At 33.4% G+C, this 22,406-nt stretch overlaps 3 protein-coding genes and 1 long non-coding RNA gene across 5 annotated transcripts in view; 2 read left to right on the forward strand and 2 right to left on the reverse strand.

Moving 5' to 3' along the window:
- LOC116347220 overlaps window positions 1-3,361 on the forward strand; it is a 24,629-nt gene extending 21,268 nt beyond the window's left edge. For both annotated transcript variants that reach the window (XM_031777739.1, XM_031777748.1), the window contains exon 9: window positions 2,270-3,361. In XM_031777739.1, coding sequence (XP_031633599.1) covers window positions 2,270-2,762 — 493 coding nt within the window. In that variant the 3' untranslated portion in view covers window positions 2,763-3,361. The remainder of the gene's footprint in view (window positions 1-2,269) is intronic.
- A 10,621-nt stretch (window positions 3,362-13,982) lies between these two features.
- Window positions 13,983-15,282, reverse strand: LOC116346809 (C-type lectin 37Da-like). The gene is made up of 3 exons (XM_031777035.1): window positions 15,092-15,282; window positions 14,699-14,881; window positions 13,983-14,423 (listed from the first exon to the last, which is right to left on the reverse strand). Exons 1-3 carry the CDS (start codon window positions 15,219-15,221, stop codon window positions 14,140-14,142), a joined length of 597 nt encoding a protein of 198 aa, XP_031632895.1. The 5' UTR covers window positions 15,222-15,282; the 3' UTR covers window positions 13,983-14,139.
- A 1,690-nt stretch (window positions 15,283-16,972) lies between these two features.
- On the forward strand, window positions 16,973-17,765 carry LOC116346625 (glycine-rich cell wall structural protein-like). Its single transcript, XM_031776791.1, has 4 exons — window positions 16,973-17,148; window positions 17,233-17,244; window positions 17,313-17,619; window positions 17,693-17,765. Exons 1-4 carry the CDS (start codon window positions 17,019-17,021, stop codon window positions 17,703-17,705), a joined length of 462 nt encoding a protein of 153 aa, XP_031632651.1. The 5' UTR covers window positions 16,973-17,018; the 3' UTR covers window positions 17,706-17,765.
- A 2,595-nt stretch (window positions 17,766-20,360) lies between these two features.
- On the reverse strand, window positions 20,361-21,802 carry LOC116349995. The gene is made up of 3 exons (XR_004201973.1): window positions 21,563-21,802; window positions 20,682-20,695; window positions 20,361-20,609 (listed from the first exon to the last, which is right to left on the reverse strand). It is a non-coding gene; the product is annotated as an uncharacterized LOC116349995 (long non-coding RNA).
- Between the last annotated feature and the right edge of the window lie 604 nt (window positions 21,803-22,406).

Consider the following 22,406-nt stretch of genomic DNA (forward strand, 5'->3'; position numbering starts at 1 on the left):
TCCGATACGAAAACTTCTATATATGGATAAATACGAGCCACCACAAAGTGCACGGTGTCAAGACACTCAAACAATTTTACGCATTTTCCACCCAGATATAAAATCCGATATGCGTCAAAAGATACGCTATTTTATTTATTATAACGTTGTTGAGAAAAGTATGTGTAGAACGTCTTCATTCAATCGAGCTTTGTGTTCCGAATTGAAATTAGAAGAATGATTTGAATTTTTAATGTGAAAAAAATAAATAATGAAACTTCATTTGAATATGTTTGTTTTTCTTCTTTTGTTTTTTTTTTATATAAAATACGAATTAATATTTATTGAGTTTCTTACAAAACAAAATTGGATGATTGTTCGAGGCTCAATGATAAATAAATAAAACAATAACATGCATTTCAATCGTACAATATCAGTTGTTGTTTGTGAAGGTAAAGTTTGTGTATTTCGTTCGAATTAAGAAAATAAATTCTTGAAACGGCCATTGAATGTGGATAAATATCTCTTCACTTCCGGCCAAATGATTCGAATTGGGTAAACATTCAAATCGAAACGAATGATTTGGTCAAATGGAAACGAAAAAAAAGTAGAAACTTGTTCATCTGGGCTTAAATACATCATGCATGGAATGAGGCAGTAAATCGGATGTGGTCGGTTTGCGTGCCATGAAATATTCAACAAATCGGTATATATCTTGATTTTTGAAATGGTAGTTAGTATTGTACTAAAAGAGCCATCGCCATCATCCATCCATACGCATTTTATGCGAACAAACAAACCATCCGCACCATCTTTTCCATATTGATGACTATCGAAAATGCAGAAGAAGAAAAAATAAAGCCAAGAGATACAACCATAAAAATTGGTATATGCAATCGCATTGAAAATAAACTTATGAATCGCATCATACTCCACCGTCACCGTCAACACACATCCACCCAATGAAATGGCAGATGGGGATTGATGCCATTAATTTGAGCAAAAGCATCAAACATGTCGACCAGAAATGTTCTTTCTTCGACACACAGACACACACGCAATGAGACACAATTCCTTTGAGCGACGCACTTATTTAATGTGGGACATATGCGGTTTTTCACGCATTCACACAGACAATCACAACGACGACGAAAGACAGTTACTTTTGATGAAAGTTTCTGTCGAACACACTTGATGTCTTGTCTTTCAGTCGCATTTTGATTTTTATATTTTGTTGCTGTTGCTGCTGCTTTTTTTGTATTCACTGGATGGTGTGTGATTCAATTTTTCCCCTTTCTGACGACTATGGTTTTTTTTTTCTCGTACCATTTGAACTGATTTGAGTCTGTGATTGTGGACAAACTGTATGAATGCATATGGTGTGAGAGAGGGCAAACAAGCGTGTTGAGTCATAAAGCCAAAATGTGAATATGTTATTTAATGTTACAAAACCTCTAGCCTCTTCACTCTGATTCTCTTTATTGATTTCATTTAATTTATTCTGTGTCCTCCAATCGGATGGAAAGTAGCACACACACACACATTCGATGTGCCGTAATCCCACATTCACATGCTTGCTTTGTCACTTGAGCACACGCACTTGTTACGTGCGAATTGAATTTGTTTAAGCAAACATTAAGAATTGATTTGGATGATATAGCCATTATGTCGACTTTACTTTCTTTTTTTTGCCTTCGCCTTTGGTCACCCATTTTCCATTCGATGGCATACGTAATTTCGAACAGTATGCGAAAGCAAAAGAAAGAATGGAATTCTGAAAACATGTGCTCACGCATCACAGCACACCAGTCACACTCTCAACATATCGCATTGATTTGATGAAATGAAAAAAAAAATGTATCATCAATAAACAAATTCCAACGAACAAAAACCAGACCAATGCAAATGTCGCAACGTTTGCTTTTATCGACGCACATCGATACAAATGAATCAACTTTTGCTGTTTTTTGGGATGACCCTTTTTTCTACTCTATTCACAAAGCAACCTTGTGCCATGCCATAATTGAGCAATGCCTGCCCGTTTAAATGTAAACATACGTTCTCGTCCAAATCAGATGTTGTCGAGTGGCCAACGTTACGGCCAGAAAAACTAAACAGTTCATTGACGATCATTTGAAATAGGAAACCCATTCTCAATAAAAGGACTCGTTTTTTTTCACACAGCATGCAAATAACATATTTTTTTTATTTTTTTAAATCAATATTAAAATATCATATAACCATTATTTTTTTTCTCTCTCTTTTCGTTTGAAATAACATAAAATAATAGTTGTCCGCATGGAACACCGTCTAGGATACCATTAATTGCCTTGAATCATCGACCAAAGTGCAGAGAATTCATTGAAAAACAACGCGACAACATTGATCCGTATGATGGAAAAGTTGATACAGTTGACGAATATCCGGAAATGTTGCCGAACAATATCGACGATGATGTGCCGTGCGAAACGCAAGTTCCAATCATAGTTATTGTATCGATTTTAACCATTTATATATGCATTGGCACGGCAATATTTTCGATATGGGAAAATTGGAGCTTTATTGATGGTGCATATTTTTGCTTTGTCACAATATCAACGATTGGCTTTGCCGACTTGGTGCCACGCAAAACATTCCAAGGACCCGATCTACAGTTATTCGCATGCTGCACATACTTAATCGTCGGTTTGATTTTGGTAACAATGTCATTCACATTGCTTGAATCACAGTTAATGTGGCGATGCAGACGCATGGCAATGCGACTCAAACGAAGAAAAAACTAAATTCGAGGCGAAAAAGAATTATATTGAAAGAAACCAACATAAATTGTACTAAATGTAGTTAGGAAACCGAATAACAAGTTAAGTTCAACACATTTTTTGCTTCGGTATCGAGAGGGAGAAAAAATGGAGACACAGAGGAAAAACATTTTCATAAAATATTCGCAATATATTTGAATGCATTCATGGGTATGCGCGCGTGTGTGTGTGTGTATGTATCGGAGCATTTTTGTTCAATTTTTGTCGCTTTTCGCGACCGAGAAGCTTATCAAAACTAACTTCTATATTCGTTACACAGTAATCTGGTTTCTGGAAATGAATGTAAATTGGTAAAATCACATGCTAGGTTTTGCATTAAATTATCCACTCTCTCTTTTCTGGTCGTTATTCGTTCCAACGAAAATACCATTTTTGCTGAACTCTATTCAACTCACATTGAACGAACGTTTGAAATAACACATTTACTCGAATTATTAATTTACGATGAAGTTAGTCATGTCTGGATTTTGAAATAATATATGTGTTCTAACTATTTTATTTTCAATTTGCATCGTTTGACAAACATTTTATTTTGAAAAGACAATCGAATATTATTGTTTTCGCCAAGGATCTCAAATCGCTTTAATTATTACAAGTATTTATAAATTTGGTACTCGTTTAAGAACAAATAAAATATGAGGCTTACTTTGAATTCCAAAAGCATGTAGCTTTTAAAAACATAAACAAAATGGAAATGCAATACTGATTGATAAAATAAATAAAACCCATTGCCAAAATTAGTGTTAAAACTTGCCTTTTTATCCAAATTTTATTCAAAGTTCGTATTTTATTTTATTGAATAGGTAAGCTATTTCATTTTCAGACGATCGCCTTGTTGATAGTTTTAATCAGTGTTTATCACAGTCACCGAAAATTGTACCTAAGGTAAAAGCTAAAGAATCAAAGGAAAGGTCACTCTTTAAGAAGATAGATTTCAAACATAAATTGGTAAGTCGTCTCTGAAAAACAAATAAAATCACTATTTCCGAATACTACGACTCAATGTACGAAAAATGATACATTGCGTACATATTTTTTCGGATAGGTAGTCAAATTCCAGTCGATGTCAAATGTCAAAAAATCGTTTATACCACTAAAATGTATACAACATGATATAATGAATATCATAATCGGAATATTTTTTTCTAAAAAGGTAATGTCAAATGCCTTTATAAAGTCCCTACCGCAGTTTCTTACACTTTTTTACTCACACACATGAATGGCTATATTCGGAACCTACACACATTGAAGTAATACAATGAAAACTAGATGACTTGTCGTATAAAATTTGGAACTAGTGGACACTCCGTATAAAAGTGTATTTGTCCATCTAATTTCATACCAAACATCGTTTTTGTGTATTCTCTTTTGTGTGGTTCTTCTTCGTTTATGCTTTTTTGTATGAAATAAGATGGAAAAATACAATTTTATACGGAGTGTCAACTAGTTCCGAATTTTATACGACAAGCCATCTAGTTTTCACTGTATAATTTCTTTGTGTGTAGGGATCGTAGATAATGTTAAAAAAAAGATCATCACGATCGGTTGAAAAGTGGCCGAGATATGGTCAATTCACCAAAAATGCCCAAAAACCTCAAAATTGGTCGAGTGATGTGTTTGTATTTTTGCATTTTGTCCGTAGTATCTTTTAAATTGTCTGAAATTATTTTTTTTTTTCGAAAGTAGGAGGAAATCTGCGCCAACTAATTTCTCAGTTTCATAAAATTCATTGCGTAAGTGGTTTTGAGGTCGAACATTTTTAAACGGACGTAAAGTCGTTATCCGTGAGAGTAATGACAGTGAGCCTCAAAACAGCACTATGATTTCCCTACGTAAAATTTACCGATTTTCCAATGCAACAATGACATTTTGGACATACAAATAGCTTGTTGAACTATATCCAAAAGACCAGAAAATGTGTTAACAATCAAATGTGCTACGGCTTTTTAATGTAACAATATCAAATGCGGTGTATTCATTGTAAAATTGCGAGGTAAAATTTCGTTATTTTAGTTGTAGAACTTGGTAGACAAAAAATCTTATAAAATGACGAATTCAACTAAATTCAACACATTCGTGAATAAATGTGTTATTGCTATTATGAAAATATTTTTCTTGCATTATTCCATTGTATTTGGCATTGACATCCATTGCGTGCGAGCGTTCAGTGCCATTTATACATTTTGTTTGCATATTTCCGCACCGTTCGCTATTGTTGTTGATTGCTTTTCTCCGGCCGTTTTACGGCTTCTAAACATATCCCAAAAATTAGCGTATGAGTTTGCATCAAAGCTGTTTCATTTGGCATTGTTGTCGTAAACGACGAATGAACGCAATATATACCTGGCAGTGACGAGCAACACTCGAAATATTTACCTTGAATGTCTGTGTGTGAAGAAAAGTTATGCTAATACATGAGATGAGGAAAAGTTGAAGTAGCGCTTGAAAATCGCTTGCGTTGTTTGCCTATTCAAATTTGTTACTTTCATTTGTACGACATGTAATCTGGCAATTACTAAAAATATGTAAAATCGCACCAAAATGCTAGAGACACATAGTACACATCAACCGAATAAGAAATACGAATAAATATGTGCGTGTGTGTGTGTGCACATTTTGAATTTCCCCAAAATGTTCCATAAACATTCGCCGCAATTGATGCCATTCAGCAATTATTTGGATACTGTACTCCCGTTCTCTTCTCACCATTTTGCATTCAATGTGTATATGTTTTGCATCTATGTTTCAGACAATTTTCTACATTTTTTTCCATTACCATTTTGAGACAATGGAATAAATGTGTGTGCACGCTGCGCATCGTTGGAAGAAGAACCCTTAGAAGTTAACATTTTCATGTAATGTGCTTTTCATTTGGCTGTTTAATTTCCATTTTCCATATATTTAAATAACAGTTCAAACTGAAAAATATTCAGACAATCGCAATTCTATTACTTTTTTGTTCTGCTCTCATTCGTCGAAATGAAACTAATTGCACCATTGGCAGCAAAGCAAATTGTTTAATAGATACAGCAAACTAAAAGATCGAGCGCCTTTAAAAGGTATTCTTTTCGACATCTCGCAAACAACAACTTTTCAAGAAAGATTTTTAAGTAAAAAGAAAATATATATGTAATGTTTGAAAGAACTCATCTTCTCTCTCCGTCTCTCTCTCTCTCAACCTTTTTTGCAACGAGCTAATTGCAATTTGTTTTAAGAGCATTTCGTTTGATTGAAAAGCTTCATCCAAGGAAATTGGTTGAAATTCTTGAAGCGTGAAAATTGATTATATCAAAATACATGGCACTGTCACTGCGAAAGGGTTTGTCTTAACGAAAAACATTGGTTAATGTCGCATTTCATACTTTGCAATATTATTTCGAGAAAGAAACAGAACCGAATTACAATATGAATGTGAACAACGTGAGAAACGTTTATCTGCGATCATCAACTTCTGAAAAGAGTTTTATTCGACTTTTATTCACTCCAACAAGTCTTCGATCTCCCTTGTCTCTATACAAACATTGTCATAATTTGTACTACATTGCCGAATGTTGCAATCAGTTGAGGTTGATTTATAATCCAGACCTTTTCAGTTGCAAAATATATGAAATCATTGAATTCTTATGCTTTTTTTCTATATATTTATTACACTTCACGTTTTTCGTTTGCGAAAAGTTTTGCGCCGGTTTTTGATGAATGTTTGACGAATATTTTTGCTGCTTATATATGTAGTTCATATTCATGACCAGAGTCGTTAGAAAAACTTTGCTCACTTTTTACGAGAGATTATTTGCAATTTGCATACATCAGATGGTTCGATTGTCGATGTTGATTCTACCAAGTTAGAGAGAGAGAGAGGGAAAAAAGAGAAAAGGTAAGAAATAAACACTGAATCCATCTGTAAACATACGAGTGAGACTCTCACTGTGAGATTGAATGTATTTCAATAACTCTTACCGTATGCAAATTTCAAGTGTTCAATATTACATAAGTTTTGAAGTTGGCAACGAGAAGATTATTTCAATTTTGAACAAAATATTTTTTGAAGGGGTTATGGAACGGAAACGAGTGAGACTCAAACATGTGCTTCTTCTTCAAAAACAATACATACACAAGCATCACATGAACGCAGAAGTCAATGAGTATTCATCACAGAAACTAAACTGAGAAGCGCGCGCATGTATTTGTGTTTGCACTCATCACTGTGCTGTTATGGCGCATACTTGTGATGTTTGTGAGTTAGTGTGTATGTATTGTTTGTGAAGAAGAAGCAAATGTTTCAGGTTCACTCATTTATATGTAAATAACATAGTTTTTCCGGCCCCTGGGAAGGGTAATAATAAAAATCTATCTGCTATCCATGCTTGTGCAAAATCGATTTCGCAAAAAGTTTCGCAGATCCAAAAACCTCTTTTATTTCTAATTAAATGACTTTTTAAAATTTTGTCTTAAAATTTCACAAATTTGGATAATTTACATCGTAGCTTTTCAAGAGCGGTAATATTCCCAAAATGGGTCCGGTATTAAATAAATACACGAATAATGATAACAGCCAAAACAACCGAATTGAATTTCAAATGCTCGACAATTTGTTGACAGAAAAATCTCATATTGCTGCATATCATCAACTTGTAAAATATGAAGGAAGACGAAGAGAGACAGAGAGAGAAATCGTGAGAATTTTTCAAATATTTCTATCAATCGAAAAAGGCATACATAGTATTGGCTCAAGGCATGTTATTCTGCTGTTGAAATCTCATTTGAGTCTCACTGAAAGCATAGATTCTTTTTTATATAAATCTTCATATCACGACCATGTAAAATGTTACAATCGCAAAAAGTAATGTTTGTCTAGTCTGGCGTTTTTAACCAGATTCAAAGTACCAATTCATGTTGTTCAGCCAATCGAGCGGATAATTTTACTACACTGTGTGTGTTGTGCCTGTCTTTGGTGCCACACACACACAACCACCCATATGCGCATCCGAGTTTCAAAAAATTCATGTGAGGGAGCGTGTGTGAATGAAATCACTTTTTTTTACTTTAGATGAAAAATGAGCGTTTTTGTCACAAAACGACACTTTTGATGGCATGATATTTGGCCTAAATATCGATTTCCACTTTTTAGCTTTCCATTTTGAAAACTTCAAGAGCATTTTCACTTCCATTGGATGTCATTGAATTTTAGTATGCTTTTTCCATCACAATTTTTCCTCTCTTACAAATCGGATTAGATAAATTTCGATTAAAACTGGTTGGTAGAAAGTGAAAGCATGATGATACTGAGATATTTTTTTTTCATATTTCCGCATTTGAATTTTCTATAGGTTTCTATAGGAAATTGAGACTTTGTTTTGTAATGCAAAATATGTTTTTGGAGGAGACCGTAACAACAACATTCCAAATAGGTTACAAGCACATCAATCCTTTTCAGTTGAATGAATGGTGCTTTTAAAAAAAAAAAAACATGAAACATTCCGGAAATGTTCAAATGGATTCATGGAAAAAGTGCCGTTAACACTCATCATTTTAATAAAGATAATTCGAATATAGCACGTTATTTTTTGAATTAAAATGGAACGATCTCTCGCTTTTCAAAGCTGAAAAGCGAAAATGTATCAACAGCCGACTTTTACATAATGAGCCGAGTTTATTGAATGATTTACTTTAGATGCAACCACCGCTTAGTGTACGCAAACAAAAAAGAAATGCAAAATAAAACAATGCGAAAATCTTTTTGTATTTTGCGTAAAATTTTCTTTAAATGCATTCATCGTTGTGTATATCGTTCGTAATCTTGTCGAAAAGCTTGCAATGTGATTTCTCAAAACAAAAGGCATATGCATTAAGAGCATACTTTGGTATTATTGATGTAATGCTGTCACAGTCATCGGACTTTATGTCGTATACATATATGCGTATTTGATTGTTGGCAAGTATCTTTCGTTCGTGCTTGGAAAAGGGGTTTTCAACCATTCATGATCTTCATGACTATTTCAAAGTAAAAACAACAGACAGATTTCATGCAGTGTGTGGCCATTGGAAAATTTGGGTTAAATATGTATTATTAAATATTAAACGGTTGAATTTTTTTTTCGATCAATATGACTTTATCATTTTATAATGGTTACAGTATGCCACATGGAAATGAAGAGAATAGTTGGTGAAGGATTGTTTTTCCGTTAGAATTGCAAAGCATTCAGTACAAAATGATGATTGTACAATAAAAAGAGTGTAAAGTTGAAGCTTTTGTTGAATGGTTTACAAGTGAGCTTCGATCACTGTCGACTTTTTAATTAGGTGAACAAATGTTAACCCAACCGATGCCCAGAAAACAGACACACACACTCACACAAACATACACAAACCGAAGTAAAACATAAATGATGAGTAGAAAAACTTTCCATTTTGATTCAAATAAACGAAAGAAACTGTTACTGTGAATGGTGAAGCGCGTCTTTTCAATTGGATGTTTGTTCTTAAGTAGGGCTGTTGTGCACCGATCGCATACCAAAATCCCATGAAATTATTATTATTCGTGCATTTATACGAAACTGTTTTCATTCTGTCTTTCTTTCTGTGTGTTTTTTTCTTGCTCCAATTACGCCTCCATTTGCAAAATTAAAGCGCGTAAGTGAAAAGAGATTGAAGAAAGGAGAAGAAATAATTTAGTTTTGCTGTACTACATCGGTGGTGGATGCATAAAATATATACTTTTAAATATGCACGCTGTTAATGATGGGGAAAAAATAAATCTCGCAAAATCTTTTGCAGTTGCAATGAATCCACATTCATTTTTTCTCATTCTCGCTCTCTCTCTCTCGAAGTTTCCATTGCATTTTCTGTGTATACCCGTTGAAAGCGGACCTTCTTTGTGAATGCGTTTATGCACAAAAGTAAAAGCGTCGTATTTCGTACACAATTCGATATGCGAAACGATAGAGCGCTAAAGCATAGACTCTCTCACACACAAGCTCACATAGTAAAATGAAAGAATTAAAGAAGGAATTAATAACAAAGCACAAATAAGCATACTTTGTTTTATCAATCGTTGAATACAACTATGTACCATTGGAAATAGGAGATTTTTTTTCTTTTTCAAGTAAAATGTTTTGTTTACGTTTGCAATGGATTTTTCTTTGAATTTTTTTCACTCATCGTTTTTTTTTTGATGTTGGTTGCTTGAAACAAGCCAATTCGGATATTAAGCAAACAAATACATACACATTCAAAATTCAACAATAATCACTTCACGCTATAAGCATTCCCTTTTTTTAAATATGATGCCACCAAACCACAAAATGCAATAATGGAAAGTGTAATTAAACTAATTTCTCCTGAAATAATTCCCATAAATGTTTAAATGCACCTCATTTGTTCTGCTTTTGGCCATTTTTAATACCCAACAAAAACTTCAACACCAACAAATAAACGCCGCATATAAATTTTCTTCGTTTCATTTTTTTTTCTCGTATAACAGCGTCTTTTTTGACCACGGGAATTTCTCGAGAATGTTGTTTCGCTTTTCATTTTGTGTTCGTTTTCACTTGCTCACTTTTTTTTCATTTCACTTTTCGGTACCAAATTACGGATCTCATTTTCAGCAAGAAACTGCAATATACAAAAGAAATCAAAACGGCATAATGGGAATAAGGAATTTTCGTAATGTTATTGCTATTGTACAGCCAAAGACTAAAGGCCAAATGGACTACGAAAATGGAGCGTATTAAGTTTAAAGCCCAAATCCAAATGTGGTTTTTAGAAATTCGAATAAAATTGAATAAATAATGTTTTTTATACAATTTATTTAAATAATTTTATGTCGAGAAAATAGTTATTTTGTGTGTATTCATTGCATTTATACAGAGATTATCCAAATCCCAAGAAATATATTTTTATTGTAAATATTTGAAGTTTTCTGATTGGCTCACAATGGCAAAAGTGCTGTCGTTAGTCGCACCGATGACGGATTTGTCCTGTACGGATACGCTGTAAAATCGATGAGATTATAAATTATTCCTTTTGGATTTTTTTAAATAAAAAATCCTAAGGGATTCAATAAAACTTAATAATATAAAAAATATCAAATCGAAACAATAAAAAAGAAGTTATGAAGATTGATCGATCGTCAAAAAACATCATCTTACCATTTTCAGTGTCACTTCGGGTGACAGAACAACAACAATTATATGGATAAACTCAAACGGCAACTTTTTTCCTTGTGAAAAAAAAATGACTGGCTGACTATAAATTTAGTCAATTTTAATCACTTTTATTCGGTTAAAATTACTAATAGATGATTGAAATTGTATATAGTCGGTTATGTTTCAGAGTAAACTAAAATTGATTATAGTCAACATAGTTGACAAAAGTCAATTTCATATACTTATAGTTAACCGTAGTTAACTATGATCACAATCGACATTTCTCAACTCAAGTTACATGAAGACGCATATAGTCACTTATAGTTAACTTTAGCTGGCTGGAATATCAGCAATTTTTGTCCCAAATTAGTCAATTTATTTAAGTCAACTACAACACATGCATTACTGCTGCTGACGAGTCAGTGGAAGCACAACTGCCATTCTTTTCATTCATTCAATCATCATCGGAAAATATAACGCCCCGTTCCTTAGATCACATCATTTGAATACAGGCGTTAGAACGTTACGGAATCCAGAATTTATACGTATCAAGCTCTGCCGAACCGATCATTCAACAGTGCATGTCGACTATTCAATTTAGCAGCAGTTTTCATTTATCCGACGATAACACATCATAAATTTAGACAGAAACTTTAGAGTTTACCAGACGAAGTTTTTGCCACGTGGAAGAGCTTGTAATATATGCATATTTATATAAACTTGACTGATTATCTACTTTCGATATTAACTTTTGCCTATTATTATTTGTATTATTACTATTATTTTTGTTACTATATGCTGATATATTTACCTATTTATATTTATATCAAAGCGCGACGATGACAAGCAACGTTGAAAGTAGCGCCATGGTGCGGTTGCCAGCGAAACTAAAAAATGGCATACATTTCGATCGCCTAAATCAAAAATGGTACAAATTTGTGCCACCCAACATAAACAGTGACAACCATAATGAAGCTGCTGCGTTGCCCAGCTGTCATTGTCGTCGTGCTTTTTTTTTTATTTATTTATTCACCGTCTGATCACAGACTGAATTTATCACAAAATTTGTACAATATCGTTCACAATGAAACACCACCCGATCGTATACCCAGCCACCAGCCTTCTCGACTTCGGAGTAGCAGATATCGATTGTGTTCACTGTTTTAATTTCTATATAACACATAAAAGTTCAAAATTAAATTTTTCACCGAACAAATATCACATTTTCCAATTTGACAATATTGTTCCTAAAGATGTGTCTTGATGCCGATTCTAAAAATACTTCTCTTATCAAGTTAAAGTTTCTACAAGCTACGTAAAACGGCTGATAATGTGCGTAATCCGATGAAAATGCCCTAACTCTAATCAGTTCTGTACTTCTCAAATTTCTTTGGTTCTCATTATATTGCAGTCTTGTATATACAATTTTATCTCTAAGTGAGCTAGACACTATTTTACTTAAAAGCAGATCATAAATTAAAAATATAGAGGCATTTATACGCCGTCTCCAAAGCGGTTGAATATTCAAAACATCACATCTAAACTGATACGGTGGCAATACATAATTCTCATCTCTCTGATATACATATCGTAACGACCAAATAACAAAATCTTTTTGAATTGATTCTATTCTATCGGAGTGGATACGATGGTATGGAAGCCATACAATACTCGCGTATTCCAATTTTGACCTAACTAGTGCACAATATAATATTTTTGCAGATTCTATCGTGTACTTATTTTTTAACGTTCATTTGATGAAACCCATTGCCGCATGTGCACTGGCTGTAATCGCATCGATGTGATCTGTGAATGTCAGTTTTGTATCGAAAATAATGCCAAGATCCTTGTGCATTTTGGTCCGTTCAAACGTATGATGGCCGTTGTCGATCGTATAGTCGTAGTTGACTACGTTTGCACCCTTTGCATACGTCATTACGTAGCACTTCTTCAGATTCAAATGCAGGTTGTTTTCGTTACACCAGTCGCTCAATTGATCAATGGCCCTTTGAAAAATGATGGCATCAATGGGCGAATGTATAGTGCGGATCAATTTCAGATCATCTGCAAATAATAAAACAAGTGCATTTGACACGGTTGCAACAATGTCGTTTATGAAAATAATAAAGAGACATGGTCCCAAAATACTTCCCGCGGGTACTCCCGATGGTACAATGAAAGTCCTTGACTTTTTTTCACCAATTCCAACAAACTGCGATCGTGATGTCAAATAACCATGGAACCATTTGACAATTTGGCGGCCGAATCCAAATCTCACCAACTTCTGAAGCTTTGATTGATATACTTAACTATCTCAAATGTCTTCACATTGAACTCTAATTGTTTGAACCTATTTTTGTAACTAAATTGTATATAACTCAGTCAGCCAATTGAATTGAATTGAATTGAATTGAATGAACGGTAATGTTGTTTGCGTATGTAGTAATCACTTCCTACTAAGTCGCCGTTCGATTATAGTCATACGATTGTTCTTGTTGTTTCTTCGCATGAAGAGAAAAGTGTAAGACGATGTTATTTTGGCGCTCGCTTCCCTGTGTGCATGATTTTTGTGATTATTTCGATTTAATTTTTTTAATATAAATTTGAATTTTTTTATTAAAAAAAATATCGCCTTACACAAATATATGTTTTTTTCTTTCCTTTAACCCTTATCGGGCCTTCAGATAAGAATTCTTATCTTTCTAGTTTCTGTTGATCAGTTTATATATGTTGAACAGCACAATATATTAAAGTACTGTAACAAAGTCGTTCAAACGTTTGTTTTTTAGTTCCTGATGATGGCCGAAATATATTTATTTACACTTTTGTGTTGATATATCGAATACAACCATAAACAACGTTGTTTTCTTATTGAGTTAAAATTGAAGGCAATACAACGCTACACCATACATAACAAATATATTAAACAATTGAAGAAATAAAATACAAAGATACTCAGTATAAGCCCACCAAGGTGAAATTTAAATAGACTTGAGCTTTTTGCTTAAGTTTTAGGTGCCCAATGAGTAAAACTAACTGCTTTGCTAGAACTCATCTATTGAAACCACTAAAACTTTATTTATATATTCCATGTCATACAAATGCCAAATATGATATTTATTTATCAATTTAAATGTTTCTTTCTTTCAAACAAAGTACGACGATGACAACCACATTATTTTCTATAATTCTTAAATTTAATTCGTACAATATTCATATTCAATTAATTGTTGTTCACAGATAAAATGCTTCTCAATACTACAAGGAGCATCATTCCATTTGTGAAGATTTTGAATTCCCATTTGATACATCATTATTGTGTTTTTGCCCACTATGTGTATGCAATGCTCCATCTCATAATCGCTTGGTTCACCAGGTATCCAATTAGTAAAAGTGAATCTTTTACCGGTGCTCATCCATTCACACGTAACATTGTCGCTTAATTTGGTTCCAGATGTCCAAAAATCACTATTTTCACGACCTTTTTAAGACATTGGGAAACATTATTGTTTTCAATCTTGCCAAATTGATGATATTTTTTAAATTATGTTTACGAAATTTTGGAACGTACATAGCCTGTAACATGGTAAGTCATGAATCTTTGCTTCAAAATAATACTTAAACATAAAAATGATTTCAAAGAATGTCAGTCTTCCGTGTTTTTAATGCAAACGTCCCATGTACGAAATATTACTAACTGTTGCCTCTCCGTCTTCATAATTTACTTAAGTTTGAGAGATTTGTAGTCGGAATTACCTTCATCTTCAATTTGCTGTATAATTCGGTTGTTTTCTTCCTTTGATGTAATGCTAACCAAACTCATGTCAAGGGAACGGCAATGAGAGTATGCGGTGAACCAATTGACAGTTTTCAATATCATGAGGTGATATTTCTTGTTAGTTTTATATTTTGGATAGAAAATTTGCCCGAAAATCGGTGCTGTGATAAATTGAAGATTTAGAAACAAAATTGAGTATTATATGATTGCCTGAGAATTGATGTGAGACTTCTACTCATATTTTATTGAAATGTAATACCGCCATACAAATAGTCTTTTTTTACTATTTGATACAATACATTTCAATAAAATATTAGTAGATTTCTCGGACATCCAAATACTGAATTTGTTTTTGATAATTTCACACATACCGATTATTGCAAACAGCAAAATGCTTATTATAATTATTCTTGGATTCATTTTCAGTTGAATTAAATGAATTTTATTGAAAGTGTTTTTGTTTGTGGTAAACAATTCTTTGCTCCACCGAACCAATTGCATAAATTAAATTCTTAAGTTTTAAATTCAAGTTTAAACGAAATGAAATGATGACAATATGTATTGACTGAAGAAAAGGGACTAAATAAAACGTAGTAAATAGAATTTGCCGATTGGAACACATTTTTATATGTGTGCGTGTGTATCACACGAAATAAAATCTGATTGTATGTATGTATGTATGGCGAATGACGAGCATGCTTGTGTATATATGCTGTTATGAAGCAAGATCGTCGAATGTGTGTATATTGTCTGTTGAAGAGCGCGAACGAATTTTTTTCTCAGATTTGCCATATAAATGTATAAACAATAGCATAAATACACTGATTTTGAAGTCACATTTGCAAACATTTACGTCAACGTATGTGAGCCTTGGATGTTCCATTTATAAGAAAATTAGCATTATCGATAATTGTGACAGAGTTTTTTTGGAATATCATACGATGCTTGCTCGTATTTTGAGATACTGGTGTTATTGAGTTTGAGGGTTTTTTCCTAATCCTGATTGATAGTCTTATTTTGCCTTAAGAGAATTGTTGTGATTGGCTCACACTTAAAACTGGCAAAGGTGCTGCTTGGTAAAATGCAATCAAAAACGGTTCAAATTCGCATCATGACAACAACCAATCGAACGTCATACTGCTACAAAAGATACAAAATCTACAGCAGTCAACAATACGTAAGATTTTGACTGAAATTTGAAATTGCACCCATTTGCGAAATGATATCAACATATTTTTATAAAAAATGCCAAAATATGTATGCACAATTGTCGTGAGTATTAATGCAAAAGTGTGAAAAAAACACGTAATTATATTTTGTTCACACTTCTTACCTTTCAATGTACTCTTTCAACAATAGGTACAACTTCCTTTTGCAAAAGAAGTTTTGCTTTTTTACTCTATTTTATCTCGATATTAAGAATTTATTCGTAGTTGTTCTTGTTTAAGTTCTATTCAATTATCAAATAAATTCAAATTCAAATTATTTTTCTTTTAATTTCCTTTCTAAATAAGAAGTGATATTTACATATGAACAATTCTCAGCAATTGATATTTTAGAGTAAAACTATTGACATTTTGACGAGATAAATAAAAACGATAAATCGCTGATCATTTCAGTAGCTAAAGTTTTGATTCGATAGTTTATTAAAAAAAATATTTCTCTCTATCAAGTGAACACTCGTTTTTTTTTGGTTGCTCTTTATGAAAAAAAAAGGTTCATATCAAATGGCATATAAATTCCGATGACGTTGTCATTATTTATTATTTGTCTATACCGTCTGGATTTTGATCACATGCATACACAATGTCGCATCTCTATTGCATCCAAAACGAGATTATTACCAAGTCAGCGGAGATAATAACATATGTTCCTCTATTTTTTTCTTTTTTTTTCTTTCATTTTTGTTCTGTATTTTGTTTTCGGCCGTCTCATCGAAACTATTTAATATTTATTTGATTATTTGCATAAAATTTGGCATTTTATTGACTTTCATTCTCTCTATCTTTATCGATTCGTTATTGAGCGTCCAGACATAGAAGACGGCATACTTGTTCATTTTAACTGACCGGTTTTAGTTGTTTTGTTTACATTGCACTTTCGTTGATCATCGAAATTGAATGATAATTAACAGATTTGAACTGGTATTCTTTTCACAATACTGTTCTCACTTTTTCTCGAAAGAATATTTTTTCATTAGCCACATGGAAATGTGTCAGGTTGTGTTTTGTATAAAAGGCCTTTTCTGCGGTTGCAGAAATCATAGTTTATTCAGTCGTCGAAGAGATAGTATTAAAAATGAAAGTCATTTGTGTTGTTCTCATCGTTTTTATTGCCAGTGCTATGGCCGATCAGTATGATGATGATCATCATCACGGACATCGTGGCGGACATCGTGGTGGACATCGTGGTAGACATCATGAACATGGTACGCACATATTATTAGAAACAGTTTCTTTGTATTTTACTAATTGTAATCTATTAATCGACTCACTTTTTTTTTAAATTACAGATAATGAATTCGGTAAGATTAATTCATGGTTTTTTTAAAAAGAATATATGTATACGTTTTATTTGTATATTATTAAATAGGCCAACATGGACAACAATACCCTAACCAATACCAGGTCGGTCCAGGCGGTCAATATCCTGGTGGTCAATATCCTGGCGGCCAATATCCTGGCGGCCAATATCCTGGTGGTCAATATCCTGCTGGTCAATATCCTGCTGGTCAATATCCTGGCGGCCAATATCCCGGATATGGAGGAGCTGGTCAATCTCAAGCGTCATCTCATGCATCCGCACAAAGTCATTCAAATACCGCTAATCAAGGGCTAGGAGGCGGAAGTTCGTCAGGTGCTATGGCTGGAGCATCATCTAGTTCAGAAACAGGACAAGTGTAAGTCGATATTTCATTTGTTTCATTAACTTTAACATTGGTTAATTTTATTTTTTGTTTTAACCATATTTAGATATCAAGGATAATAAAGAAAAAGAGCTTTGATTTTGAATTGACGAAATAAAGTTACCATGATATTAAAGAAATTAAATTGTCTTTTCTTAATTTTTTCAATAGTGTATACAATTATTTCGTAACAATTTAACGAATTTTTACTAAACACAAAAGGCTTCGTCTATATTTAATACGAATGAAACAAAATCTTGGATTGAGCTATATATCGTAAATGCATGTATGTTTATTTTAAATTAAATTGTTGCGACGTTTCGATCTTAGTAGGAACATCTTTGGGCTAGAAGAGAACAATGCCATATTAATTCAAATTAATACCAAAACGTAAGCCAGTGTTTAAAATTTGGTAAACAAAACAAATAGCAAATATTTCCGAATGTTCTTGAGACGACCTGTACCATTCTATGGCTACACAGTTTGATAATATTTATCATTCAAAAAGCGTAACAATTTCAACAAATCACGATTAAATTGAATTGATATAGTGTGCAAAGTATGATAACTAAACCTGTTCAATGAAATGTGCTTGGCGATATGAATATTGACAGTCGCGATAAAGTGTGGACATACAAAGATGCGTAATAAGTCGCAATTCTGCGCCAAAATGAGTAGCACATCAATCGTTGTAAAACGTAGTTATGAGTGTGAGTGTGTGTGTGTGTGTGTGTGTGACTGTTAACTGTAGACGGAGTTTCTTGATTAGTAATACATTTTTAAAAACAGGCATGTGTTCAATCCAGACAATATATTTGGATTTGGTCATCTGAATATTTCAGCTCATCTGGATAACGTTAGGCGATGATACGAAATGAAAACAATAGAAGTGATTGTTGTATTGTATAGGTATAAAAATACTACCATAACTATAACAATCAATTCTATTGTTTTCATTTCGTAACATCGCCTAACGTTATCCAGATGAGCTGAAATATTCAGATGACCAAATCCAAATATATTGTCTGGTTCAATCTCTTCAAAATAATGAACAAAAGTTGTTTTTCCTGTTTTGTTTTCAGAAATTGCATCACGTGAATTTTGATTCAATCTCACATGTAGATGGTTTTTTGTTTACAATATTAACATTTTGGATGTATATTTGTATATGAATGAACGCGCGGCACTAAAAATTTATACCACAGCATTTTTAGATTTGCACAGCATTGAGAACTTTTGTACTTATTTAATTTAGAATTAAAAGAATTCAGAAGAATTGTGATGAATTTATATCTTTTTTGGCAAAATGGTTTTTGGTAGTTTTTTTAATCGAATGGTAACCAAAAAAATGTAAAAAAGCCACCAAAAAAAGAAAATTGTCACCAAAAAAAGGGAAATGGCCTCCAAAAAAATCTAGTTTGATCCAAAAGAAATGTAATTGACTCCGATTTAAATAAAAATGTTACCAAAATAAAGGAAATGGTCACCAGAAAGAGTAAATGGTCGACAACATAAAAAATGAACGTATCCAATAAAAACTTAAATCAAAATTTGATTTTATAAGATTCAGGTCAGGTCAATATTGAAAATTATTGTATATACATCATAAAAAGCCAGAGTGTTTGGACTCTTTGCGAGTACGGCTGTTTTCCGAATGAACGGATATGATGTACTTGAGACTGACCATCCCAAAAAAATAGCACGATGAAAATTGACGTTATCTGAACAAAACACTGTAGAAGCGCAAGAGTAGTTGCTAGTTTTCAATAAAAATGTTAGTGTTCAATATATGTGGAACGTCCAAGCGACTGTATATCAAAGGTATAATCAAATACTTTTTTGTTGAGAAGCATTCCAGCTTCAAAACACATTAATTTATGGAGATGTGTGTTATTTCTAGTACATTCTTCGGTTTTTGGTGAGAAATATCGAATATTTTGAATAAAAACTCTTCTATTTTCCAATTTTTGGAGCATTAGTCTTGTGCATGAAATACGCCGCTGAATTTTGATGTGTAATTTTCGCCAGACGTGGTGTCTAACGTAAACCGCAAGGTTTTTGGTGGATAACTTGCACGGTTCAGTGTCATTACTCCCACGGATCACAGCTTAATCCGTACCCGTCACGGATGCGGATATAAATTTTATCCGTATCCGTTAAACTAAGCTTGTGAATACGGATGAATTGTATGTCCGTGGGATGTGTATCCGTGAAAATCTTAATACATCCGTCGCTATTTCTGTAATCAAGGATGAAATATTTATCCGTATCCGTGGACAATTTTTTTATTGCTTTAATTCAACGTATTTGAAATTCAATATTTATTGCATATTTCGATAGATCTCATTAATACCAATTGGTATTTTAGAAACGGTTCACATTTTTGGATTGCCCCGCTACATTTATGAATTTATTCATTTGAATTATGCATATAATGATTGGGATTAATGAGATCTATCGAAATATGCGATAAATATTGATTTTTTTTCAAACGACCATTTACAGCAAAATGATTTGAAAACGAATTGTAGCTCCCTACAACTTTGCCTCAGACCATAACATCAGGCGAGCACTGGTTAACGAGATATGACCGTTTTTGTGATTTTAATAAAGTTCAAAAAAATCGCATTTTTCCCATACAAAAAACTAAAAATAAAAATGAAAACTAGCAACAAAAAGAAGAGAAGAACGAAAATTGATGATTAATAAATAAATCAAACCTGAATCTAATCAAATAAAATAACTAGCATTCAACTACTGCTGGTTGAGCCTCTTCTTCTTGTTCTTCTTCGCCGCGTCCGTGTTGTTGAGTAGCAGCGGCGTTTCGCTGAACTTTCGTCCTTCCGTCATGGCCGGCTTTTACTAGTTTGGCACGCTTTTGCGTGTACTGCGCATGCCTCTTTCCAACGCCTTTTGATGTTCTTCCTCCTCCTTTCTTTCGTTATTATTATTCATTTCGCTGAGTTGTCTTGAGAAAGACAGTTCTTTATATTGACAGAAAAAAAAGCAAGAATTGTTGTTTTACATCTGTAACCTATGTCTTTAAAAAAACTTACTGGTTTTTAATTCGCTGTAATTGGAAGAAAGTAAAACAAAAACAATTTGTCATCAATAACAAACTAAATTCATTTTCTCGACGATAATAAATAAATCGTATTTAGAAAATGAATTTCAACATAAATATTAGATACAAAAAAATTGAAGAAAATGATTGGCTATGGTAAAGCTGTCCACTAACACCAACGAACGAACCGTTCGTTCGTTTTCAATGTATATTTTGTTCGTTCCTTCGTTCGTAGAAAATGAATTGTTCGGATTGTTCGTTCGTATGTTCGTACGAACAACGAACAACGAACACGTTTGTTCGTTCGTAATTTATGGAAATTTATTTTCTGAATGTAAACAACGATTTTTCCCGCTTTTCCGATGGGAAATCGTGGAAAATAAGCAAATAAGCGGTTCAATAGCCTAAAGTCCAAATGCGGTGGAATTTAGCTCATCCATGAATTCTCAGGATTTCACCTGAATTCTAAAACTTCCATAAAGATATTTTATAAAAAATCCATTCTTCGTGTAATTGTATGCATTTTTAATTGTAATTACATTATGGAAGTTCTGGAATCCAGGTCAAATCCTGAGAATCCATGGATCAGCAGAATTCCACTGGATTTGGACTTTAGGCCATCGAACCATTCAGGTGTTGGCAGTCAACATTTTGCTTATTTTTCACGATTTCCCATCGGAAAAGTGGGAAAAATCGATTTAAAGTTTTCCCAATTTATATTTATTATCGCAATATTGAGGAAATAAATTTCCAAAAATTGCGAACGAACGAACGTGTTCGTTGTTCGTACGAACATACGAACGAACAATCCGAACAATTCATTTTCTGCGAACGAACGAACGAACAAAAAGACCAAAAAAATATTCTACGAACGTTCGTGGACAGCTATGGGCTGTGGTATATGAGGAAGAATAAACGTGATCCAGCACGATCACCATCGATGATTGGGAAAAGGATTGGTGCGCGACGTGATTTTTTTCAATTTCTTTATTGCCTTTGAAAAGGCAGTTTGTGATTTTTTAAAAATTCTTTATAAAAAAAAGGGTGGCACTCTTTGTTTCGCCCCCAACGTATATATATGGGCTACTCAAGCTCCCAAACCGTGACGATCGAGGCGTCTCAAGGTGGTGCCATTTTGGGAGTCCCACCCTCAATGAGGGGTGATATTAAGCATTGCGCATGTGAAATGCTACGCTAGAACTTAATAGATGCCTGAAGATTGGCGTCGGCAAATTGACAGAACGTGTAGTCGGTTTTTAATAATAAGTTTTGCCGGAACTTTGAACTGAGTAAATGTTGCCTGAATTTTTAAACATGATGATATTGTTTCTGTGGAGGAAATGAAAAAAATTATAATTAATATATTACATAATATATATTATGAATAACGTACATTTAGAATCCGACAGCACAAGGTCCTCTTCCAGATCGACTTCATTGTCCGACGAATCTGGATAACGATATGTCATATGAGACATGCCCGCGCCAACATGTCCCCGTGACGTCATCGGTAAATCTGGATCTGGTTGTTGCACAGCAATGAAATCCCTACTACCGTGCTAGATGGTGTCGACACGAGTGGACGGATTTTTAAATTTATTTGAACGACGCCATGTTACTATACTTGTCCATTACAACGTACATGTAACAGAAGAAACACACAGTCCATGTCCACGCTAGTGGACATAAACGATTTGAACCGTCAATGTGAACTAGA

This window comes from Contarinia nasturtii, unplaced genomic scaffold, assembly GCF_009176525.2.
Source record: "Contarinia nasturtii isolate CC-2019 unplaced genomic scaffold, AAFC_CNas_1.1 Cnas_scaffold_129, whole genome shotgun sequence".
Lineage (NCBI taxonomy): Eukaryota > Metazoa > Arthropoda > Insecta > Diptera > Cecidomyiidae > Contarinia > Contarinia nasturtii.

Excerpts from the sequence above, each read along its gene's own strand:
- LOC116346809 (XM_031777035.1), bottom strand. The coding sequence starts at position 15,221 with ATGCAATTGGTTCGGTGGAGCAAAGAATTGTTTACCACAAACAAAAAC. Across the intron at positions 14,882-15,091 it reads TTTGCTGTTTGCAATAATCG|CACCGATTTTCGGGCAAATT; the intron begins GTATGTGTGAAA and ends AATTTATCACAG. Across the intron at positions 14,424-14,698 it reads ACAGCAAATTGAAGATGAAG|GTCGTGAAAATAGTGATTTT; the intron begins GTAATTCCGACT and ends TGTCTTAAAAAG.
- LOC116346625 (XM_031776791.1), top strand. The coding sequence starts at position 17,019 with ATGAAAGTCATTTGTGTTGTTCTCATCGTTTTTATTGCCAGTGCTATG.